Below are 25,493 nucleotides of genomic sequence, written 5' to 3'. Positions count from 1 at the left end.
CAACCTGAACAAGGATGATAAATATTTTAATTGCCTATTATTTTACGTATATTCATATGCTTTCATTGTTCAGTGAAATAGTCCTTTTATTTTTCAGGTTGACAGCTGGCTGACGTTATTTTTGGTTTGCTGCTGGCGGCAAATTTAAGTTTGGCGTTTTTCATAAATACAAGAAGGACTCAAATAGACGTTGAGTATTTTACTTAAAAGTAACCTTCAACCCAACGTCTTTTTTTCGGAGGTCAACATGTTTTTGTTGCATGCAGAAATGTAATTTCGTTTTCTCTGCAGGAGTTCATCAATTTCATAAATGCAACACATTATAGTTTGTTTATACATAGCATAAAGGCAAAACAAAACGTTGTATGCAGTGTTATTTCATTTTAAATGTCAAACGGGTTTTGCGGCTCCCAGTGTTTTCTTTTCTGTGGGAAACGGGTCCAAGTGGCTCTTTCAGTGGTAAAGGTTGCTGACCCCTGTCCTAGACCCATCGCCACGGTTTAGCACCTACCTCCTGCCAAGATTGTGAATCTGGATGTTTAATCTTTCCTGCACTTAAGAATGGCTACAAAAGCTCCTGCTACTGTTGGTGGTATTATGTTGCAGATTTCAAAAATAGTGGTCAATACAAAGTGCAGGTCTGGGAAGCATCACTTGAGGGGAGTGGAGACAGAAATAGATAGGTCCAGTATGGGATCTCCTGTGCTCTCATCCTCTGTCCTGTCCTCATCATACCCAGTCAGTTTGAGGACAAAAATAGTGCATACATAGGAAGTTTTTCCTGTTTCTGGGATATCGGAAAACACCTGACAGCACATGAGCCACAGCCATTGCTGGAAGCTTCGAGACTGAGCTATAAATTTAAGCCCAGAAAGCTCCCACGTACAGCACCGTGACAAGGGCTAGACGTTCTTCAGCATTTTTGCTGCTTCATAATTATTTGTTAGGACACCGTGTTGAACTGAGATGGTGCCATGGTCTCTATTTAAAGCGCAGATTTGTAGGTCCTTGATTATGGGGAGAAAGCCGAACAGGGTTAAAAGGGAAAATAAATCTGCCACAATCCAATTCAGGTAGCGACTCGATGGGCTGAATGGCCTGATTCTCCTCCTATGGCTTATGGTTTTACATAGAGGCCAGTATAATATGAAATATGGCACAGTCTCTTTATCACGCAATGTCAGTAGTCCTGGTTTTATGCTCCAGGTATTCAGAGAGCGGCCTAACCTCGTGGCTCAGTACTGGGTTCTGCACCCGCACCAAGCCACAGTTGCCGCTCAAGAGATTCTCCGTCTGCACACGCTACACTGCGAGGTCGCAACACTGGTGTGCAAATACAGGCCAACGGTTTACTGACAGAGTACAGTCTCGCTGACCAAGGCCTGGGTTGGAAGCAGGGGAGTCTAGTGGCTAACATACTGGTGTACTCTAGCAAGGAACCATATTTACAAAGAGCTGGGTTGTGGCCAGATGTTGATGGTACTGAGTCAGTCTACACGAATAGAAGCAGCATTCTGATATCTCAGGGACACCACCCCAATGTCCAGGGGAGGTAATCAAGGAAGGCAAATCATGGCATCAGATTAAGGACAATCTATGCAGAGAAAAAAGATATTAAATGAGTGTCCGGGATTCAATCCAATGGAACCACTGATCTCACTCAAGTTGCCCTGCTGTTGATTTGCTCTTGGCCAATTCAGCTGCACTTCCCCAGGGAGCTGCTCAGAAAGAAAATTACTTGCTTGTAATGCTGGGATCACCCTCCTCCACTTCACAACACGGGCACAAAATGACATAACTGAATACAAACTCGGTCTGGGTCTCGGTTAGATGAAACTCCTCCAGAAATAGGCGCAGGCGAACAAAAGCAAGGCTTTTCCTGAGGACTGACCATTTAGCATCAGAAGTGGAGCTGGTGGGTGGTGAAAACGTGGCAGGGGTCAGAAGGGGGAGGAGAGTGTAATGTGAGGATTACCCATTGCTACAAACTTAATCCCCTGGTTTATTTACTGACTGAGACACAGCATGGAGTAAACCCTTCTGGCCACTCCGCCCAACAATCCCCCAATTTAATCCCAGCCTAAACAGGGACAATTTTGACAAAAAACAATTGAAACGATAGATTTGTGGACTGTGGGAGGAAACCAGAACACCCGGAGAAAACCCACGTGGTCACAGGGAGAATGTGCAAACTCCTTACAGGCATCAGTGGGAATTGAACCCGGGTCCCCTTTACTGTAAAACGTTATGCTACCGTACTGCCCCAATCAGGAAGGAATTCTCACAAGGGGATAGGGGTTGAAGTTTCGGGCTCTTTCAAACAGGTTGAAGACCATGAGCCTCCAGTCTCATCTTACCCTGAGATTTATATAAGCTTTCCTTTTATCTGAAACACTAAAAGCAGGTTGTTTGTTAGCAGACACTGATATTAACAACATTATTTATTTGCATTTCAGCTCTACAGATGCAGTAAATGTTAGATATTGTTACCGCCATATAACAATAAGGCACTTTCATCTTATGACGGAGATGCAGCTCTCCCTCGGTGTATGGATCTGTCACCATTGTAATCTCCGCATCATCACTGTGGCTCTCCCGTCCAAGTACAGGAATTACACTGCTCTGAATTCCTGGCCAGCCTCTGCTCAGGAGAGAAAGGTCAATGTGCGGGAGGTGACAGGCACTGCTAAGGTCCACTGGACCTGGCAGGGCTAATGAACAGGAATGAAAACAGAAAATGCTGGAGGTTCTTTGACTATCACAAAACACAGAGATAAGGCTGCCCAGCACTTTCCCCAAGGGCAAGGCATGCTGGTTGTGAAATGTTTCCTCTCAAGTTCTGCTGCATTCCTGAAGTAATGTAAAAAACCATCGCGTTGTTTAATGCATCGTGGCTGTCCACTCCTGGCAGCCTCAGACCGCACGTGAGCTCCAGCTCTGTAAAACCACACACTGAGAATGATTAACAAGCTGCAAGATGTATTTTCGGCCAGCCGCTCTTCCTGGAAACCTTGAATGCACCTGCCTGTCATTGCCTACAGTCGGAATCTCCAGCCACACATTGCTGGATCTCTTCACAGGCTCGTAGCAAGGAGGGAACCAATGTTCTTGAAGCTCCATGAAGTATGGCCAATAGCCAAGGGCTATGACACCCACTCAATCGCACCAGGTCTTGTAATGAGAGAAGGTAAAGGCCCAATCTTCACTAACCAGCTCTTACCTTCTTCTCATTGAAGTCACAGTGTTCGTATACAGTTACAGAGCTCTATGCAAACGTTACTATGTGTAGTCAAGGAAGGTCACCAGTGAAGGGTTGAGAAGGCTCGGCTCGGCTGCCCAGGGTCCCAAGGGAAGTGATGTCAAATCCCACACTGAGCCTGGTTGGCTGAAATCAGAAATACAAGATCAAGGCTTGAAATGACTGGGACAGAGACAGAACTGGCAGAGGATTCTGGAGCTGGGCCCACATCCGGAGCATTACCTGCACATGCCGCCTCTGGGGGGGGGGGGCTGGCGGCAACTCCCTTCGCTGCAGGGGAAAAGATGGAAGGCAATCCCAGATACAAATTAGTGAAGGGGAGGCAGATCAACGGATGGCAGGGGTGATGCTCTGCGAGCTGCACCGGATGCACGGTAACCTCAGGGAACCTCAAATCTATCCTCACCTACACCCCCACCACTGCACCGTGTCAGTTGTGAGTGCAAGTCCCTCGACCAATGTACTCAGCGCAGAGATGACCATCAAGGCCGCTGTACTCCCATCTAAATTAATTTCCAAATAAGGTAAAATGGGAGAATGTTGGCAAGTTTGGTCCCTATGGAAACAATGGAGACTTTTAAAAAACAGCAGCATTATGATCAGCTTCCCCATTCAACATACCCTGTAGACAAAACTATTTCCCACATGGAAATTCTGTGCCTCACCTTTCCCCAAGCTTCTTAGCTTAAATTATGTGGCTAGTCAACTGACAGCCCTCAGCACGGGCTCACAAGAGCAAAAGGAAAGGAGACTATGCCAATTATATGTAAGTGCCAGGCCCAAATGGCATTTTAGAAAGAGAGGGCGTGAGGGAGTAGGGGAAGAATTTGCGATCCATTTTGTGGGCCGGTCTTCCAGGGCACAGAGAAGGTGCAGTGGTGGTCAGTCAGACACGATGTGTGGCCTTGGGTCTCGGGTCATTGCTACCCACCTGCCTGGATGATTTCAGTATCGTTGCACTGCCCCCTGCAGGGCCGGCTGAGTCAGATCCACGCTGGAGGAGTACTCGGACGTTGGGGACATAACTCCAGGAGCACCCCAGGGCCGGTTTCATACCTCCACCTGTGTCCCGGACCAAGTAGTTCGTCACCTGGCCAATGAGAAAGGTCACTGGAGTCAGCTGGCTTTTGTCAAACCTTGCTGAATAAGCGTTGAACTACCAGTGAGTGGCTGACCTACTTGTTCAGATAAGAAGGTGCACAATTTGTGCCGGTTTCTGTTCTGCTTTACATGATGTCTGATATGTCCTAGAGATCTCAGCCCCGACCAACTCCCCCAAGTTCAAAATCGGAGGGGTTAGCAATAGCAGAAGACAGTTAGCTACAACTAGGGCAGCACACCAGCATAGTGGTTAGCACACTCCTTTACAGTACAGTACAATTCTCACCACTGCCTGTACGTTTTCCCCGTGACCGCATGGGTTTCCTCCAGGTGCTCCGGTTTCCTCCCATGGTTCACAGACGTATGAATTGGCAGGTTAATTGGTCACTGTAAATTGTCCAGTGTAATAGGCCTAAGGTTAAATCAGGGGAGTGCTGGGTGGCGTGGAGCAAAGGTCCAGATGGGCCTATTCCATGCTGTATCTCAATAAAATAATTTAATTGTCTGCTATTATCCAGCCACTGCTGGCAGACAGCAGTTGGCATTAAGCAAAAGAAAAAAATATTCTACAACTTTAGGACATGCAGAGCATTCCACAGCCAACACAGAACCTTCCAGAACAGGATAACCGAAGGGTGGTTCAAATCTATCATCACCGTAGAGGCTGCACTCTGAAATATTTCATTTACGTTTGATGCTTCAGGAAATCCCTTAGTTATACAAGCTACTACTTAAATCCAAGGCTTTAATTTGAATTAAATTTAGACTCTTCTCCCACAAAAGCTTGCACATGGCACCCAGGATTAAAACTGAAGAACAAACCTCAAAAGACAAGAATGGGAGGATGCAATATCGCTGAATTAACAGGTAGGCCAGTTCCAGCAGTTCCTGCAAAGAGCTTCCCAATTAGTCCCCTTTCCCTTCTCTTTGTGCTCCCACACTTATCTTCCCTTTTCAAGTAGAGATCCTAATTTATCTTTTAATGTTGCTTTGAATCTGCAGTGGTACTTTTTGGGTCATAATTATCGGTTGCATTAAAAAAATACTTTTGAACATACCTCAGCCTCTTTCACAATTATTTCAAAAGTGTACTTTGATTCACCCATTGCTAGAAAGAATTTCTCATTTAAAAGTCACTGCAAATTTTCTCTTATTCAGAGACACAGAGAACGATCTAAGTTCTTCAACTGCAGATAAATGGCATCTCTCATCCCAGGAACATCTGCTATGCCACTACAGTAATAATCAAAGCACGGCCACGTCATGCTCACTGATTCAGTCAACCATTAATTAGAAGTGACCACATCACGTGTGGGATGGTTTCTGTACTCACAATGACGGCAATGGCCAGTTCTCTGGCTAATGTCTTCAGTTCCCTTGCAAGCTGCATCATGAGGGCCATACCTATCGAACAGAATCCAAGAGACACACACACCAGGCATGACTATCGAACACAGAATAGAAATCTACAGCATATTACAGCCCACAATATTGTACTGGCCATGTAACCTACCCTAGACACGGCCTAGAATTTCCCTAGCACATAGTCCTCTATTTTTCTGAGCTCCATGTACCCATCTAAGAGGTTCTTAAAATACCCTATTGTATCCGCTTTCAGCACTGCCGGCAGTGCATTCCACACACCCACCACCCTCTGTGTGAAGAACTTACCCCTGACATCCCCTCAGTACCATTTCCAAGCACCTTAAAACTCTGCCCCCTTATGTTAGCCATTTCAGCCCTGGGAAAAAGCCTCTGGCTATCCACACGATCAATGCCCCTCATCACCTTATACACTTCAATCAGGTCACCTCTCACCCTCCATTGCTCCAAGGAGAAAAGGCCAAGTACACTCAGCTTATTCTCACAAGATACGCCCTCCAATCCTGGCAACATCCTTGTAAATTTCCTCTGCACTCTCTCTATAGTATCCACATCCTTCCTGTAGTGAGGTGACCAGAACTGAAGACAGCACTCCAAGGTCTTATATAATTGTAAAATTACCTCATGGTTCTTGAACTCAATCCCACAGCTGATAAAGGCCAACACACCACACGCCTTCTTAACAACACTGTCAACCTGCGCAGCAGCTTTGAGTGTCCTATCAACACAGATCCCAAGATCTCTCTGATCCTCCACACTGCCAAGTGTCTTACCATTTGTTATCCCATCTTCAAATATCTGGGTTGAAATCCATCTGCCACTTCTCAGTCCAGTTCTGTATCCTATCGATGTCCCGATGTAACCTCTGACAGCCCTCCACACTATCCACAACACCCCCAACCTTTGCGTCATCAGCAAATTTACTAACCCACCCTTCTACATCTCCATCCAGGTCATTTACAAAAGTCACAAAGAGGAGGGATCCCAGAACAGATCCCTGCTGAAAACAGAACTGAAGAGAGTTGCAATATTCTGAATTTAGGACCGTTTTCCAGTGCTTGTGAGAGTGATTTTTTAGGTTTAAGACATATACATTTAGCAATTGACTTTGGCTGCCAGTCTTCACTTCTGAATATGTATTGTGGATTTAATTTGGAGTGCAGCTCTGAACAAAGGCAGTGAATCCTAGACCAGACAATGCTGATTAAAATTCATTTGGGTGTCTGTGGTCTGGATGTGAATCAGGAGGTGTAAACGTTGCATGAAGTTTCAAAGGAAGCATTGTCCACACATTGTAAATATGGAATTGTCCTTTGATGTTTGGCACATAAACTATCGAGCCCTATGTTAGGCTAGTAGACCTTTCCACCAAAAGCATCTCCGTATGATGCCTGCTGTACCTTGTCTTGTCGAATAAAGAAACTGCTTTGTATCTACCAGAATTTTTCTCCGGTAACTTTGTTCATACAACAACAGTGTTGACTATCCCAAAGGAAGGGCAAGGAACCTGCTTATCACCCAGCTGTGATCTGATCAGAGATCTCTCTGTATTAGCATAGCTCAGCCTGCCCGACACGGACCGCAGCCCTGTTGTCAGAAAGCATAACAGACAATGGTACATATTCTGCTTCTTATTGTCAGATCGACGTATTTAGTCTCAACCTATCGAAGGCATCTCCTTTGTTCTACCCATCTATCCCTCCCCTACTCACTTTGCAACGGAAAACAAACTTGCTTTTTCTCCCCACTTATCTACTTACAACGAAGGCCATCAGACCAGAAACGCTAACGTTATTTTGCTTTTCACAAATGCCGATTGTTTCCAGCATTTTCTCTTTTCATTTTCCTGGTGCTATTGATGAATTATCGGACCTCTGCCATAGGAGGGAGTGATCTGTATCTGAACTACTAATCCAACACAGTAAGTCACCGGAGCAGACCATCACAGGACAGTGGGTTTCCTGCGGTTGACCACTCTGTCTCCTCCACCACACCTGTCAGCTTCCTGAGGAACTGGTGCAGGGGACAGGGCTTCAGATTTATGGATCATTGGGATCTCTTCGGGGGAAGGTACGACCTGGACAAAAGGGAGGGGCTACACCCGAACCCGAGGGGGACCAATATCCTTGCCGGCAGGTTTGCTCGAGCTCTTGGGGAGGGTTTCAACAAATTTGGCAGGGAGATGGGAAGAAGAGTGATGGGGCTGAGGATGGGGGTGTTGGTTTATGAGCAGAGGTAGTGTATAGTGAGACTGTCAGGAGGGACAGGCAGATGATAGGGCAAAACTGCAGTCATTGGGATAGGTTGTGGCATAAAAGGGGGACAAAGTTGAAAAGGGTGACAAATACAGGACTGAAGGTGTTATATTTGAATGTGCACAGTATAAAAAATAAGGTAGGTGATCTTGTAGCACAGGTATGACGTTGTGGGTATCATGGATTCATGCCTGAAGGACGATTGTAGCTGTGAGCTTAATATCCAAGGTGGCACAATCTATTGAAAGAATAGGCAGATAGGCAGAGGAGGAGGAGGAGGACTGGCTCTGTTGGGAAAAAAAAATGAAATCAAATCTTTAAAAAGAGGTGACGTAGGATCGGAAGGCACTGTATAAAATCTTCATGGCTAAAATAAGAAACTACAGGGATAAGAGGATTCTGCACAGTAGTCAGGATATGGTCTACAAATTGCAAAATATCCTCTTAAGGAAACCATGCTGATTTTGGCCCATGTGTCTACAAATATCCTGAAACCTCATCTTTAATAATGGACTCCGACATCTTCCCAAACTCTGAAGTCTGGCTAACTGATCTATAATTTCCTGTCTTTTGCTTCCACACTTCTTCGAAAGTGGATGACATTTGTGATTTTCCAATACTCCAGAACCATCCCAGAATCCAATGATACCTGAAACATCCCTACCAGTACCTCAAAAATCTTTTCAGCTATCTCTTTCAGAACCCCAGGGTGTAATCCAGCTAGTCCAGGTGACTCACCTACCTTCAAACTTTTCAGCTCCTCAAGCACATTCTCCTTAGTAATCGCAACTACACTCACTTTTGCCCCCCGACACTCCCGAATTTCTGGCATCCCAACTCTTCCAAACCGTTGCTGTCCTATCAGATTCCCTCTTCCCCAGCCCTTGACCTTCCCTACCCACCTGGCTTCACCTATTGCCTCGAGCTTGCCTCCTTCCCCTCCCACACACCTCTCTATTCTAGCATCTTCCCACTTTGTTTTCAGTCTGGAAGAACGGTCTCGGCCTGAAACGCCAACTGATTACTCATTTCCATAGATGCTGCCTGGCCTGCTGAGTTCCTCCAGCATTTTGAGTGTATTACATTGGATTTCCAGCAATTGCAGACTTGCTCATGGTTATGACATAGGAGGCTGCTTGACCCATCGAGACAGTGGTGGTTCAGAGCAATCCCAAATCTCTCCTTTATGTGATAGGGTTTGCCTTTGCAAGACCGAGCTCCAGTTTAAAAGTTCTCCAGCCAAGTTGCTCTCTACTAGAATCATACAGCACAGTCACAGGCCCTTTGGCCCAAATCAACCAGGTTATCCAAGATACCCATCCAGTGCTCGTTGTCCCCATTTGGCCCATATCCCTCTAATTCTTTCCTATACATATGCATACATATTTTATTTAAATGTTGTTATTGAACCTGCCTTAGCCACTTTTTCTGACAGCACACAGTCAGCATGAAAAAATTATCTCTCAGGTCACTTTTGAAATTTCTTCCCTCTCACTTTAATCCTCCTCCAAGAGGACCACAACCTTGTCGTGGTTTGGAGGTTTGCGTGCCTCAACAACCTGGAGAGTTATGTTGCCTGGAGTCAGGGCTTTATGCTTTGGCTCTTGGTAGGGTCACCCATGCCAAGCAGGTCAAAGGGCAGAGTGGTCCACCAGTCCTCCAGGTTCAAAGGCTCAGCTCAGTGCCACAACTCTGACTGGTCAAACAAAACTGCTACAGAAACAGCAATGAGGAATATTTCTACATCCCAGTATGACAGTATTCGTGAGCCTGCATGGCTGACAGTAGTGAAAACTGAGAGGAAGCTACTAGCGTGATGAAGGAAGCCCTGAACACTGCCATTAAGGCCAAGAACAGACAGAGATGGAGGACCTTCATTGTTGCCCTAAACAACAGCGGCATTATGGGTAGGAAGCCACCTTAACCCTACCCCTCTAGATCTTAATTCCCCTACCGTGGGGAGAAAGACTGTGTGAGTTTGCCCCGTCTGTGCCCCTCATGAATTAATGAGAATGGCAGAAATACTCAAAAGTCATGGAAACTGAGTAAAATTTCATGCCAATAACTCAGCACCACAATTATTTCAGCACTTTCTGCATTTTTTTCTTATTTTTCTCTTGATTTCAAGTCTCCACAACCTTTTTATCTCTAATTTTTATACCCCTTTTTAGTAGAAGGCTAGTCCACAGAACCCACCTTCATAAAAGGGTCCTTTGACTGCCTCTCCCTCCACCCTGCCCAACCATGCGCCCCCCCTCCCCCCAGCCTCCGCCGAAGAGCGCCAGGAAGAGGCAGGCACCAATCGCAGCGAGGTATCCTAAACCAGAATCTCTCAATCACTTCTTTGATGCTGAAAAGAGCCAGCTCCATTCGTGTTAGACTTCACAATACCTCTCACCTTCTATCTGATGGCCACCCAGGATGGGGGAGAGCACTGCTGTGATGGAGTCCACTACGATCGCCTTCAATGAGCTGTGGGCGCCAGCCACCTGCAGAAACAGGATCAACCCCGCCATTCAATTTCAAGTTCACTGTCACGGGCACACAACTGTCCATCGTGAAAATTAGCTTTTTGCAGCAACACCACAGGACACAGCAAACAGAAACTTCTATTAACATAAATTATACAGAGTTTATATTACAAAGAAAAAAGTCAGACTTAATTACATCAGTACAAGCTGAGGGAAATGTTGTCTGAGTAGAATTAGGGTTTTCAGGACAGTTCAAGAAGGGAAGAAGCTGTTGTTGAATCTTCAGGGTCCCGTACCTCCTGTCTGATGGCAGCATAGGGAAGAGGGCATGGCCTGGAAGCTGGAGCCCTTAATGATGGATAGTGCCTTCCTGAGGCCATTCTGCCCATCAGCTCAACATAGAAACATAGAAAATATGTGCAGGACTAGGCCCTTTGAGCCTGCACCGCCATTCAGTATGATCATGGCTGATCATCCAACTCAGAACCCTGTACCCGCTTTCTCTCCATAACCCCTGATCCCTTTAGCCACAAGGGCCATATCTAACTTCCTCTTAAATATAGCCAATGAACCGGCCTCAACTGTTTCCTGTGGCAGAGAATTCCACAGATTCACCACTCACTGTGTGAAGACGTTTTTCCTCATCTCGGTCCTAAAAGGCTTCCCCTTTATCTTTAAACTGTGACCTTAAACTCTTCTCTACCATTCAATCATGGCTGATTTATTATTCCATTTTCTACCTTCGCCCCACAAAGTCTGACACCTCTACTAATCAAGAACCTATCAACCTTGACCTTAAATACACCTCCATATGGATTTGGCCTCCATAGCCGTCCACGTATTCACTATGCTCAGGCTGAAGAAATTCCTCCTCACTTCAGTTCTAAAGGAACATCCTATTCTGAGGTTGTGACCTCTGGTCATAGATTCTCCTGCTAACAGAAACATCTGCTCCATATCCAGTTCTTTCGATATTCAGTAGATTTCACTGGGATCCCCTTTCATACTTGTAAACTGCAGCCAGTACAGGGCCAGAGCCATCAAACGCTCTTCATACATTAACCCTTTCATTCTTGGGAGCATTCTTGTCAACTCCTCTGGACCCTCTCTAATGCTTTTTATAATTTGCCAACACTGAATAAGAGGAAGGTTGAGGACAGTGGAGGAGAAAACAGTTCAAAAGGCTGCACCAGGTCTTTCCATTTTCCTGCGGCAGGTAAATGGGACTGGGTTCGGACCGTGGGGGAACGGGACTGGGGTCGGACGGCGGTGGAACGGGACTGGGGTCGGAACAGGACTGGGATCAGGCTTGCGAATAGGACTGGGGTCGGGCCGGGGAATGGGGAGGGAGTGAAGGGTGCCACAGGATCGTAGCAGCTAGCAAGACGCTATTAGAGCTGGGTTTGTTCTGGACTTTGGAGCTCAATTCCAGTACCATTCTGTAAGGAGTCTGTGTACTCCTATTGAATGTGTGGGTTTTCCCTGGTGCTCCAGTTTCCTTCCACAAGTCCAAAGATGTACTGGGTAGGTTAACTGGTCATGGTAACCCACAGTTAGGTAAGGGTTAATCAGGGTTGTGAGGTTGCTGGGATGATGTGGCTCAAAGGGCCGGGCAGGCCTTCACTGCACAGTACCGAAAAGCAAATAAAGAAGGCAGCGTCCAGCAGGGTGGGGGTAGATCAGTATTCATAGCCACCTAGCCCTCTCCCAGCTCTCACCTGGCGCATGCAGCTTGCCCTGAGCTCCTGCAGCACATCCAGGAGCCAGTGCACTTCAAACACACGAATCACCTCGATCCTCTGGAGAGCCTCGCTCTGTACAATGAAGGAGTGGACGTGTCAGAAAGGAGGATGGCAGAGAAGCCAGGTAGAGAAGTCAAGATAAATAGAGTTCCACGTTCATAAAGATTCTTGATATCTCAAAGTGTTTCACAGTAAAGCAAAGGGACAGGCTTTTCAGCCAACAAGGTGACAAACTAACCAGTCGAACAATACCTCATCCCTTCAGCCCACACATGGCTCCTATCCCTCCACTCCTTGCATATTCATGCACCTACGCAAGAATTTCTTAAATGTCTCTCATTCCTGGCCGCACCATCCACTGCAAGTGCTCACCACACTCTGCCTCACACATCTCCCTTGAACTCCCCTCTCACTTTAAATGCAGACCCTACAAAAACTACACTGCTCACAATTTTATGAACTTCCAATGGGCCTCCCCAAAGCCTCTGAGCCACAAGGGGAATGTTGGAATTGGGTTGTTTTTTTACTCTTTATAAGATATTAGCTGAATTAATGCAGGACTAAAATTGTAGTTTTATATCATAGATTCTTTTAAATTGTATTTTTAACAAACTCATATATTTTTCACAGTGTGTGGTAGTTCATCCCCACTCATCGGCAGAAGGCAGTGTAACAGTTACAAATAACTTTTCATTTTTAATTGGCTAATATTAGCACATTATACAGATGCTATAGTTTGTTTTAATTATGTAGCCCATTAACTGATTGTCTATATCTGAAGAACTTCTGATATCTCAACTATAAAGGTGATTGATTTTTCAAAGATTTTTAAATTCAATCTCTTCATCTTCTCATCTCTCATCTGCCTTGTTACCTTATTCAAACTTTAAAATAGACGATCATGAAGCAAAGTTTCTCGCTCATTCCTGATCTCCCAAAAGAACCCAGGGATTGAAAATAACAGAGATCCAACAGAAACAACCCATCTTTATCTAGTCTTTCCTTATACCACGTGTCCTCTAATCCAGGCAATCTCATGATAAACCTCTTCCCTCCACGTCCTAGTTGTTGCTTTGAAACAGACAGGAGCGAGCGGCCATGACGACCTGGGAGCTGGTCTGACCCCTACCTGCTCCTCCATGCGGTCAGCCTGGCTCTGGATCAGCTGCAGGAGGCGGCAGCCGCTCAGTCCTCCCGTCGTGTCAATGTACAGGACCTTCTGCTTCAGCTCACACGCGATGCTCGTGGCCAGGCCGAGGCACACCTTCAACACAATTTAGGCACAGCTGAAACTTGTCTGTCCCTGCCCCAACACACCAACATTAACAGCAATAAATAAAAATCCCGAGGAAGGAGCAGGCGAGGCAGGACCATCTTCGCCACCATGTTGGGGGCGGTAAGTACAAACTACACTGACACAGTTGGTTTCATCCATCCATCTAGAGTTTGAGGTCAGTGATTACAGGGCAGGAATGGACTGGGAGTTCCCTGCAATAGCTATGGGTGGCAAAATTAGCTCCTCTCCCATCTAAACCCACCCATTTACTCCCTGGCACCGAGAGCATAGAAAGGCACAGCTAATGGACAGGCTCTTTGGCTGTGCTGACGACGTTATAAATTTAAACTCATTTCATCTGCACGTGATCTCTATCCCTTCATTCACTGCCTGTTCACGTGGTTCGATGACTTTGAATGTCCATAAATTGCCGCATCTGCTTCCATCTTGATTCCTAGAGATGAAGTTGTACAGATCAAAAATCCAAAAGGCTTTCTATGGGTTCATTACAAGTGGGCCACATCGCTACTCACAGGAATTCACAATCTTGCTGATTACCTGGCTCACTGCAGGGAAACACCAGGGTCCTGTTCAGTCAGCAATGGCGGGAACTATGGCTTAGCATGCTGGGATACCAATGGCTCTTTGCAATTCGTAGATGGCGTCTATTTCAACATGTTTACTTATGGAGTTATCAGAAGAGAACCACACTTCTAAAAATTCTGGTGCCTGCTTCTTGCCTGCCTGCGCCAGAACCTCCGCGGGGCCCCGGCCAAAGTATCGCAAGCCAATACAGTTCAAAGGTCAACTGAAGTGGTAGCCAATCAGGACCCAGGTAAGCGAACGGAAGCCTATATAAAACTGAGCACTCCCAGAGAGAAACACCAGTAACTGCGCACTGAGGATGTCACCTCGACTAGTGATGAAACATCTGCAAGCTAACCACCAACATCAAACGCCTCCACCCAAGCTACCGACATTCACCAGCATCCTCGTCTTGTCTTGCTATGCCCATGGCTCCGGCCCCCTGCTGTTCAAAGGGAAGCTATGTTTATCAAAGACTTCTTCCTAGTCCGAATGCACATGATCTGTAAACTCTTCTTGCCTGGACATTGTCATAAGCCTTGCCTTGCTGCAAATTCAATAGTACTTCGTCAACTTCATAACATTTTACATTTTAATTACTAAAATTGTACTTCTTGATTCATACAGCTAAGCTGGGATAACAGAGAAGCAGCCTGTTCAAAGTTTGTTCTTCAATATGGCGTTTATTCTTTACTTCCTAGTGCAGGCCACAGTTTATTGTTGCAGGTTGCCTTAATTTCAATTGTCAAAAGTTTGATCAGTATTTCAATACACAAAATAACAACATCATTACTTCACCTACATTAATCAGCCAGATTAAAGGTAAATTCACAGAGGCTTGGAAAATGATCAAAATTAAACTGATTTACTGTATAATTTCTCCCATGTCCATCCCAGATATTTTGCAAGTCCTCAGGGCATACACACCATAGCTTGAGCACTCCTTGGATTAAATATAGTAAGTGCGTGCTTTAAAAGAAAAAAAATCAGAGGTTATCGATAGGAGTGACTGAGGACTGGTCAGAACATTAGAACATAAGGAGAATGAGTTAATTTGGATTCTTGTGCCACTAATTTCAAACTTGCCAGTCAGCTCAGTTGAACTTAACTCTGCTGGGTTTGGCGAGGTGTGTTCACAGCTCCGGGATAATGAATGACTGGACCTATTCTTGTTTAATTGTAGATAGTCGGTAAGGACAGTAACTCCAGAAGCTGCAAAAATTCAGTGTTCTTACCTGAGTCTTTCCGCTGCCTGGCCCTCCTACAAATTCTGTCAGCTCTCCTGTGTAAAGGCCCGTATCCAGCAACTTGTCCAGGCTGCAAAGAGGAGGCAGAAACCGCCGGTAAAAGGTCAATGATCTGGTGAGGGCAGTAACAATGCAGCGGCACCACCTCAAGACAGGTGAGCTGAATGACTACTGGCATCCTTACCAAACTTCCCTGCGTCCCTAAACATTGCCACCGGCCCAGTCAGAAACCAGGCGATCTGCCAGCATAACACACCGTCAATCCCATTCCTGTGAGGACACAGTGGCTCCTGCGTAGACCCCAGGATTTCAAGCAACCCAACAACATCAGAAGATGCAACCACTGCCTACATCTTGCTCACTTCTTTCCATGTTATCTGGAGACAGCAGTGAGGCTGTTACGCTCTGCACTTAACTAAGTGTCTGGGGACAGACTCTCTTTGTGAACTTCAACTCCAAACTCCAATTGCGTTTATTGTTTGCGAGATATGTTTTCTTTCTCTCTCTCTGCATATTGGGGTGTTCGACAGTCTTCTCTTTTTTTTATGGGTTCTTTTGGGTTTCTTTGTTTTGTGGCTGCCTATCAGGAGACACATCTCAAGGTTGTAAAATGTATACATACTTTGATAAAAAATGTCCTTTGAACTTTGAATTAGACCATAATACATAGGAGCAGAAATAGGCCATTTGGGCCATCGAGTCTGTTTCACCCAATACAGCAGATTCACTCAATCTATTTAGACCATAAGATATAGGAGAAAAATCATGCCATTTGGACCATCAAATCAACATGGCTGATCCATTTCCCCCCTCAGCCCCAATCTCCTGCCTCCCTTCATGCCCTGACCCATCAAGTATCCAACAAGCTTTGTCTTAAATATACCCAATGACGAGGCCTCCTCAGCTGCCCTATGGCAACGAAATCGCTGAGTCTGTGTCCTCTGGCCCTATCCTCTCCACACCCACTCTATCAAGGCCTTTCACCATTTGATAGATTTCAATAAGGTCACCCCTCATTCTTCTGAATTCTAGTGAATACAGGCCTACAGCCATCAAACACTCTTCGTATGACAAGCCGTTCAAACCTGGAAACTTTTTCGTGAACCTCCTTTGAAATTTCTCCAGTTTCAGCACATCCTTTCTAAGAAGAACGGTCCAAAACTGAGTACAATTCTCCAAGTGAGGCCTCACCAGCGCTTCATAAAACCTCAGCATTGCATCCTTGCTTTAATATTCCAGTCCATTGTATTTGCCTTCCTCACCACAGACTCAACCTGCAAGTTAACCTTTAGGGAATCCTGCACAAGGAACTCCCAAGTCCCTTTGATTCTCAGTTTTTTGTATTTTCTCATGCTCCCTGAGTACAGGAGGCCAAGATGTGACCTCACAGAACTGCACAAGATTATGAGTGGCACAGATAGGGTAGATGGCCAAAATGTCTTTTTTTCCCCCCACTGTGGAGGTATCAAACCCAAAAGGGAATGATTTCAAATTAAAAGGTAAAGTCATTAAAGAGACCCTCAGAGGTTAGTTCATTTTGCACTGGGAGTGGTTGATCTCTGGAAAATGCTGCCATAGGAGACAGTGGGATCAGACAGTTTCTACGTTTAAGAGGAATTTAGACAATTAAATAGACAAGGCATTTGAACATAAGGCATGGGAACAGAATTAGGCCATTCAGCCCAGTGAGTCTGTCCTGCCATTTCATTATGGCCGATATATTTTCCCTCTCAACCCCATTCTCCTGCCTTCTCCCTGTAACCTTTGATGCCTTGACTAACCAAGAACCTATCACCTGTCACTTTAAATATACTCAATAACTCGGCCTCCACAGCTGTCGTGGCAATGAATTCCACAGAGCCACCAGCCTCTGGTTAAAGGAATTCCTTCTCAACTCTGTCCTAAGTGGACATCCCTCCCTTCTGAGGCTTCAGGAGCAGGTGGCCAACTCCTCCTATTTACTTCTGTGACGTAAAAGGCAACTCTCCTTCAAGGCACAGCAGGCGATCTGGGCAGCCCCTACCTGGGGATTCCTGTAGACAGGATGGCTGTGGTGCCCAGTAGCTCCTCGTAGAGATCTGCACCGTTCGAAGGGAATGGCGAATACTGAGCAAGTAACACACACCTCACGGCCATCAACGTCTGCAAACAGAGGAGAAACTGAGTGTAACCCAACTGAAGGGGTAGATGAGATGCAACATTATAAATACAGAAGTGACCTCTGAGAGAACAGGTGAAGGTAGGAGCTAGTAACAAGCATCCCTGATCCATGGCGAGTTATCTGATGAAGGTGAACATTCTGTTCTGGGTGGGGAAAGGTTGGAAGAATCGGCCTCACCTTTGTTCCTGCAAACTTAGATCGCGATGGACAAGTCCCGGTGGTGCTGTCCTGACTGCAGGCAGAGCTGGGCAACTGCTTGGGGTAGGAGAGTGGTGAGGAACAAAGGGGCACCTGCTTGGGGTAGGAGAGTGGTGAGGAACAAAGGGGCACCTGCTTGGGGTAGGAGAGTGGTGAGGAACAAAGGGGCACCTGCTTGGGGTAGGAGAGTGGTGAGGAACAAAGGGGCACCTGCTTGGGGTAGGAGAGTGGTGAGGAACAAAGGAGCACCTGCTTGGGGTAAGAGAGTGGTGAGGAACAAAGGGGCACCTGCTTGGGGTAGGAGAGTGGTGAGGAACAAAGGAGCACCTGCTTGGGGTAAGAGAGTGCTGTGGAGAACCGGGGAAAATAAACCCTGGAGTGAACCAAAGCCTCAAGGAACAGGGCAGGGGGAAAGAGAGGGGGGGGGAAGAGAGGGAGGGGGGAAAAGAGAGGGAGGGGAAGAGAGAGGGAGGGGGGGGGAGAGAGGGAGGGGGAGAGAGGGAGGGGGGAGAGAGGGAGGGGGAAGAGAGGGGGGAAAGAGAGGGGGGAAAGAGAGGGGGGGAAAGAGAGGGGGGGAAAGAGAGGGAGGGGGAGAGAGGGAGGGGGGAGAGTGGGAGGGGGGAGAGAGGGAGGGGGGAGAGAGGGAGGGGGAGAGAGGGAGGGGGAGAGAGGGAAAGGGGAGAGAGGGAGGGGGAGGGGGGAGAGAGGGAGGGGGAGGGGGGAGAGAGGGAGGGGGAGAGAGGGAAGGGGAGAGAGGGAAGGGGAGAGGGAAGGGGGAGAGAGGGAAGGGGGAGAGAGGGAAGGGGGAGAGAGGGAGGGGGGAGAGAGGGAGGGGGGAGAGAGGGAGGGGGGAGAGAGGGAGGGGGGAGAGAGGGAGGGGGGAGAGAGGGAGGGAGGAGAGAGGGAGGGGGAGAGAGGGAGGGGGAGAGAGGGAGGGGGAGAGAGGGAGGGGGAGAGAGGGAGGGGGAGAGAGGGAGGGGGAGAGAGGGAGGGGGAGGGGGGAGAGAGGGAGGGGGAGAGAGGGAAGGGGAGAGAGGGAAGGGGAGAGAGGGAGGGGGAGAGAGGGAAAGGGGAGAGAGGGAGGGGGAGGGGGGAGAGAGGGAGGGGGAGGGGGGAGAGAGGGAGGGGGAGAGAGGGAAGGGGAGAGAGGGAAGGGGAGAGAGGGAGGGGGAGGGGGGAGAGAGGGAGGGGGAGAGAGGGAAAGGGGAGAGAGGGAGGGGGAGGGGGAGAGAGGGAGGGGGAGGGGGGAGAGAGGGAGGGGGAGAGAGGGAAGGGGAGAGAGGGAAGGGGAGAGAGGGAGGGGGAGAGAGGGAAGGGGAGAGAGGGAGGGGGAGAGAGGGAAAGGGGAGAGAGGGAGGGGGAGGGGGGAGAGAGGGAGGGGGAGGGGGGAGAGAGGGAGGGGGAGGGGGGAGGGGGAGAGAGGGAAGGGGAGAGAGGGAAGGGGAGAGGGAAGGGGGAGAGAGGGAGGGGGGAGAGAGGGAGGGGGGAGAGAGGGAGGGGGAGAGAGGGAGGGGGAGAGAGGGAGGGGGAGAGAGGGAGGGGGAGAGAGGGAGGGGGAGAGAGGGAGGGGGAGGGGGGAGAGAGGGAGGGGGAGAGAGGGAAGGGGAGAGAGGGAAGGGGAGAGGGAAGGGGGAGAGAGGGAGGGGGGAGAGAGGGAGGGGGGAGAGAGGGAGGGGGGAGAGAGGGAGGGGGAGAGAGGGAGGGGGAGAGAGGGAGGGGGAGAGAGGGAGGGGGAGAGAGGGAGGGGGGAGAGAGGGAGGGGGGAGAGAGGGAGGGGGGAGAGGGGGAGGGGGAGAGAGGGAGGGGGGAGAGAGGGAGGGGGGAGAGAGGGAGGGGGGAGAGAGGGAGGGGGAAGAGAGGGAGGGGGAAGAGAGGGAGGGGGAAGAGAGGGAGGGGGAAGAGAGGGAGGGGGAAGAGAGGGAGGGGGAAGAGAGGGAGGGGGAAGAGAGGGAGGGGGAAGAGAGGGAGGGGGAAGAGAGGGAGGGGGAAGAGAGGGAGGGGGAAGAGAGGGAGGGGGAAGAGAGGGAGGGGGGAGGGGGAAGAGAGGGAGGGGGAGGGGGAAGAGAGGGAGGGGGGAGGGGGAAGAGAGGGAGGGGGGAGGGGGAAGAGAGGGAGGGGGAAGAGAGGGAGGGGGAAGAGAGGGAGGGGGAAGAGAGGGAGGGGGAAGAGAGGGAGGGGGAAGAGAGGGAGGGGGAAGAGAGGGAGGGGGGAGAGAGGGAGGGGGGAGAGAGGGAGGGAGGAGAGAGGGAGGGGGAGAGAGGGAGGGGGAGAGAGGGAGGGGGAGAGAGGGAGGGGGAGAGAGGGAGGGGGAGAGAGGGAGGGGGAGGGGGGAGAGAGGGAGGGGGAGAGAGGGAAGGGGAGAGAGGGAAGGGGAGAGAGGGAGGGGGAGAGAGGGAAAGGGGAGAGAGGGAGAGGGAGGGGGGAGAGAGGGAGGGGGGAGAGAGGGAGGGGGGAGAGGGGGAGGGGGAGAGAGGGAGGGGGGAGAGGGAGGGGGGAGAGGGAGGGGGGAGAGAGGGAGGGGGGAGAGAGGGAGGGGGGAGAGAGGGAGGGGGGGAGAGAGGGAGGGGGGAGAGAGGGAGGGGGGAGAGAGGGAGGGGGGAGAGAGGGAGGGGGGAGAGAGGGAGGGGAAGAGAGGGAGGGGGAAGAGAGGGAGGGGGAAGAGAGGGAGGGGGGAGGGGGAAGAGAGGGAGGGGGAAGAGAGGGAGGGGGAAGAGAGGGAGGGGGAAGAGAGGGAGGGGGAAGAGAGGGAGGGGGAGAGAGGGAGGGGGAAGAGAGGGAGGGGGAAGAGAGGGAGGGGGAAGAGAGGGAGGGGGAAGAGAGGGAGGGGGAAGAGAGGGAGGGGGAAGAGAGGGAGGGGGAAGAGAGGGAGGGGGAAGAGAGGGAGGGGGAAGAGAGGGAGGGGGGAGGGGGAAGAGAGGGAGGGGGAAGAGAGGGAGGGGAAGAGAGGGAGGGGGAAGAGAGGGAGGGGGAAGAGAGGGAGGGGGAAGAGAGGGAGGGGGAAGAGAGGGAGGGGGAAGAGAGGGAGGGGAAGAGAGGGAGGGGGAAGAGAGGGAGGGGGAAGAGAGGGAGGGGGAAGAGAGGGAGGGGGAAGAGAGGGAGGGGGAAGAGAGGGAGGGGGAAGAGAGGGAGGGGGAAGAGAGGGAGGGGGAAGAGAGGGAGGGGGAAGAGAGGGAGGGGGAAGAGAGGGAGGGGGAAGAGGGAGGGGAAGAGGGAGGGGAAGAGGGAGGGGGAAGAGGGAGGGGAAGAGGGAGGGGGAAGAGGGAGGGGGAAGAGGGAGGGGGAAGAGGGAGGGGGAAGAGGGAGGGGAAAGAGAGGGGAGGGGAAAGAGAGGGGAGGGGGAAAGAGAGGGGAGGGGAAAGAGAGGGGAGGGGAAAGAGAGGGGAGGGGGGAAGAGGGGGGAGAAAGAGAGGGAGGGGAGAGGGAGAGGAGGGAGAGAGAGGGAGAGGGAGAGGGAGAGGGGGGAAGATAGGGGTGTGGGGAAGGGGGGAAAGAGGGGAGGAAAGGGGAGAGGAGGGAGAGAGAGGGTGGGGAGAGGGGAGAGTGGAGGGGTAAGAGGGAGGTGGGGAGAGGGGAGAGAGGAGAGAGGAGGGGTGGGGGGGAAGAGGGTAGAGAGGAAGAAAAAGCACCAACTAGCTAATGAGACAGAAGTCTGAAACTTGGGAGAGGGTGAGTTGCCTCATCCTAGTGAGTATACACAAATAGTCCCCCAGGTACGCAGACTCAATCTAACCAGCAGAGTTTAAGGATTTCAAGCCAGCAGATAGAAAAGCCAGTAACTGTCAAACTGACTGCAAACTTGGAGTGTCAGGAAATAAGCTGACTAGTCCTTGACAGAAGGAAAGTTTCTGCCCTTTCTCAACCTGACCCAAAGCTGAGTTCCATATTGACAAGGCTGAGTACTCACTGCCTTCCAAAAAGACCCAGTGCGCTCCTTGAAGCTAAAGCCCAAACAGAGCAGTGCTGGGGCAATACATGCCAGTTCTACCAACAATGTCAAGTCAAGTCAAGTCAACTTCTATTGTCATTTTGACCATAACTGCTGGTACAGTGCATAGTAAAAATGAGATGACGTTTTTCAGGACCATGGTGTTACATGACACAGTACAAAAAACTAGACTGAACTATGTAATAAAAAAAACACAGAGAAAGCTACACTAGACTACAGACCTACACTGGACTGCATAAAGTGCACAAAAACAGTACCGGCATTACAATAAATAATAAACAGGACAGTAGGGCAAGGTCTCAGTCCAGTCTCTGGGTATTGAGGGGTCTGATAGTTTGGGGGAAGAAACTATTACATAGTCTGGTTGTGAGAGTCTGAATGCTTCGGAGCCTTTTCCCAGATGGCAGAAGGGAGAAGAGATTGTACGACGGGTGCATGGGGTTCTTCATAATGCTGTTTCCTTTGCCGATGCAGCGTGTAGTCTAAGTGTCCCTGATGGCGGGAAGAGAGACCCCGATGATCTTCTCAGCTGTCCTGGAAGTGACTGTGGATTAGCTGGGCATGTGCACGCTTTGCCCCTCTGATGGCTCGGAACAGTTTGGCCCTTGCTGTTGTTAAAGCTGCCTTGTCGCCTGCTGTGAAGGCGGAGTCACAGGTCCTCAGCAGCGCACGCACCTCTGCGGTCATCCATGGCTTCTGGTTGGCACGTATAGTGATGGTCTTGGACAGAGTAACATCATCAATGCACTTGCTGATGTAGCTGGTCACTGATGCTGTGTACTCCTCTAAGTTGGTAGAGCCGCCATTGGTCATTAGCTGCTCCCTCATTTCACCCTCCCCCTAACATGCCATTTAAGGCAAGAAATGGTAAACGTAAGAGATTCTGAGATTAACACATCTCAAATGCTGGAGGAATGCAGCAGGTCACGGTAGCATAGCGGTTAGTGCTAGGCTAGTACAGCTCGGGGTATCAGAGTTCAGAGTTCAATTCCAGTATCATCTGTAAGGAGTTTGTACGTGGAATGCATGGGATTTTTCTGGTTTTCCTGTTTCGTCCAATAGGCCAAAGACGTACCGGTTAGCAGGTTAATTTGTCATTGTAAACTGGATATGCTGGAAATCTTGAGCAACACATAACATGCTGTTGGAGCTCAGCAAGTCAGACAGCATCTACAGAGCAGAATAAATTGTCAACCTTTTGGGCCCAAAACATCAGTCGTACTCCCCTCCATTGAAGCTGCCTGACTGGCTGAATTCTGCCAGCATGTTGAGACAGGAAATGGGGCCCTGCAGCACCATTCATTAATTAAAGAATAATCCCCTTTGAACCATCACTACAATAGCAGCTTAACACACCAAGTCTGCCCTCAGGCGGCCAAGACAGTAGAAGCAACACTAGAGGCAGTTACCTTGTACGAAATGGAACATTTCTGTGCCAGGTCTTCAATGTCTGCAGTCACTAAGTTCACCACTGAAACAGATTGAAGAGCATATTAGAATTTAACTCTCAGCACAGAGGTCTGAGGATGACACTCCCATCTGACAATAACTCTAATCCTGTGCCTTTATTTGTGACAAATCAAAGGTAGCCTTCAGCCTACATTTAGTACAAGTTAAAAGTCTGTCCCACCATGGGCTCATCAGGCCGGTGCTTAAGCCGGGTTCCGTTGTATGAAGTGACTGAGAGTACGAGACCCCTCTGGATAGGATGCTAGTCCATCACGAGGTTAACCCCCAGCATTTTGCCAGTACCCATTTTCAGCTGGGTGGACTGGAGCAATGTGTGGTTAAGTGCCTTGCTCAAGGACACAACATGCTGCCTCAGCTGGGGCTCAAACCCACGACCTTCAGATAGCTAGTCCAACATCTTAACCACAATGTTCAGTACAAATTAGTTTTCAATTCCCAAAACACAGATTGGGTCCTGGAGTTTACACTATCTCTTTGAGCTCCAGATGGAAATACTGGAGGCACTGATACAGCATCTTTACTGGAAGATAACATCCCAAGGAGCTTGGTATTAAAGTCATGCCGAGACAATGGGAAAGATCATCTCTGCTTTGTCCACTAATGTGACAGGGACCGTTATGAGGGCTAGCATTCCCAGCCACGGTTTGATGCATTTCTGAGGTTTCATTCTGTTAGCAACCACCTCTGTTCCCCAACATTAATCAATGTAACTAAACTCAACAATTAACAGCAGTGCTAGAAGTTTAATATTTACTCCCTGGAGACCACAGGACAATCTTAAGGTTTGGTGTCCTTACTAAACAGCATCTAAGATTTGCAATGTCCAAAAGCAAAATTCTTATAGATGCTGAAAATCCACAGCTGATCACGTGGTATCCAGAGAGAAAGAGTTAGTGTTTCCAAGCCTGGCCTCTGCCTGAATGTTTGTTCATTTCCACCAGTGTTGTCGGATTTGCCGCGTTCCTCCAGCATTGTGTGTGTGTTGCTCAGCGTTTCAAGCTAATGATTTTTCACCAAAGCTGAAGAAAAAGTTACAAATGAAACATATTGTAAAGTTGAAGACAAATGGGGGCAGGGAGCAGAGGAATGTACACAATGCAGTCATTGATAGGTTGGGACTTATACTGAATCATATTTTTTTTAATTTACACTTAGTGTCCATCCTTACAGCTCTTGAACCAAGTGGCTTGCTCGGCCATTTCAGAGCGTGTTTAAGGGTCAATGGATGTGGAGTTACATATTTGCTATAAAGGGTAAGAACGCCCGATTTCCTCCCCAGATCCATACCTAACACCCATGACTCAGGTAACATTCTGAATGGTGGGAAATAGTGGTAAAGTCTACATAACCATTGGCTTATTTGGGGGGGGGAGATGAAATAGTAATAATTCTGATATGAAAATATATTGCCTGCTGTAAAACTTTTGAGCTGTTGGATAAATAAGCCAAGAAACTATTCCAGCAGTGCATTTGAGTAGCACGAGATAATTTATGAGGCATGGGATTACAAAATCTGGGACCCAGTTCAATCCCACAGGTGTCCAACTGAATTCCTTCAAATTAAAAAAAATAGGCGAGATTCAGCTTGCACGGGAATGTACTTTTGCTGATGTACAAGCTGTGGTGTATACTGCCTCCACATGAGGCCGCCGGACAACATTACAATTGGCAATAATGCCCGCTGACGCCACCTGAAGCGTGAAAAGCGCTTGTCTTTGTGAGTATGCCCACCCAAGGGCTAGCAGGGCAAGTCAGCGGCAATCCACTCCATACCTGTCTTCACGTTCTGCTCCTTTAAAGCCTGGATGAGGTGGGTGGTGGCTCCAGGACAGATGCCCTCTCTGAGGATCACCATGGTGGGAGGGCGGCTATGGGACTCCTAGCGCCCCGGGTCTGCGGCTGCGAGTGCACGAACTCAAACGGGGCGAGTGGAAGTGGGGGCAAAGGGTGTGCGCAGCCGAGTGGGCCTCAAATGCCTAGCAACTCGACTGTCGGGCCCAGATTCCCCCCACCCGAACTCTCGCTTATTTCTAAACGCTGCCCCTCCACTTGGCTCATCTTCCCGCCAGAAAAGTAACAAAATCTAATTTATTGTCGCGGAGTTCCAGGACTTCATGACGTCACCCCGTTTGTTTTAAAAAAACGAATTAGCCCCGTAATTACTCGTATAAACCAGACCTGAGCAACTCCGACCGTAAATAGTAGTGTAGTGTCATCCCAAAAGCTGCAAGAAGCAGTTATAATTAAAAAAGAGATAGCAAAATGATCATAGTCATTAGTTCGTTTAATATTGTCCTTTTACCCCTTTTAATCTTTTGCCAAAGTTGTTCTTATTACTTTAAATATTTAATTTTGTTTATTTGGTAAATCTCACAGATTTAAAAAAATATATATTTATT

General features: G+C 48.8%; 2 protein-coding genes across 3 annotated transcripts in view; one reads left to right on the top strand and one right to left on the bottom strand.

The window, feature by feature from the left end:
• Positions 1-228: 228 nt before the first annotated feature.
• On the bottom strand, positions 229-25,227 carry rad51d (RAD51 paralog D). 2 transcript variants are annotated; one of them, XM_059973063.1, is made up of 10 exons: positions 24,868-25,226; positions 23,034-23,095; positions 17,343-17,461; positions 15,308-15,389; positions 13,341-13,475; positions 12,188-12,283; positions 10,397-10,487; positions 5,694-5,764; positions 4,191-4,349; positions 231-3,385 (listed from the first exon to the last, which is right to left on the bottom strand). In XM_059973063.1, the coding sequence occupies exons 1-10, from the start codon at positions 24,947-24,949 to the stop codon at positions 3,290-3,292; spliced, it is 993 nt and encodes a 330-aa protein (XP_059829046.1). In that variant the 5' UTR covers positions 24,950-25,226; the 3' UTR covers positions 231-3,289. The 2 variants fall into 2 exon arrangements, with proteins under 2 accessions (XP_059829047.1, XP_059829046.1); XM_059973064.1 differs by lacking the exon at positions 12,188-12,283 and having other exon boundaries at positions 229-3,385; positions 24,868-25,227.
• The window catches only part of clip2 (CAP-GLY domain containing linker protein 2), a 173,276-nt gene continuing 170,927 nt past the window's right edge, over positions 23,145-25,493 (top strand). Inside the window, exon 1 of the mRNA XM_059973059.1 lies at positions 23,145-24,904. The gene's annotated coding sequence lies outside the window, so the exon portion shown is untranslated. The remainder of the gene's footprint in view (positions 24,905-25,493) is intronic.

Source organism: Hypanus sabinus, chromosome 6, assembly GCF_030144855.1.
Source record: "Hypanus sabinus isolate sHypSab1 chromosome 6, sHypSab1.hap1, whole genome shotgun sequence".
NCBI classification, from domain to species: domain Eukaryota; kingdom Metazoa; phylum Chordata; class Chondrichthyes; order Myliobatiformes; family Dasyatidae; genus Hypanus; species Hypanus sabinus.
Note: the sequence above shows the minus strand (reverse complement) of the source record. Positions and strands in the feature narration are given on the sequence as shown.

Excerpts from the sequence above, each read along its gene's own strand:
- rad51d (XM_059973063.1), bottom strand. The coding sequence starts at position 24,949 with ATGGTGATCCTCAGAGAGGGCATCTGTCCTGGAGCCACCACCCACCTC. Across the intron at positions 23,096-24,867 it reads GGAGCAGAACGTGAAGACAG|TGGTGAACTTAGTGACTGCA; the intron begins GTATGGAGTGGA and ends AATCTGTTTCAG. Across the intron at positions 10,488-12,187 it reads GGGCAAGCTGCATGCGCCAG|GTGGCTGGCGCCCACAGCTC; the intron begins GTGAGAGCTGGG and ends CTGTTTCTGCAG.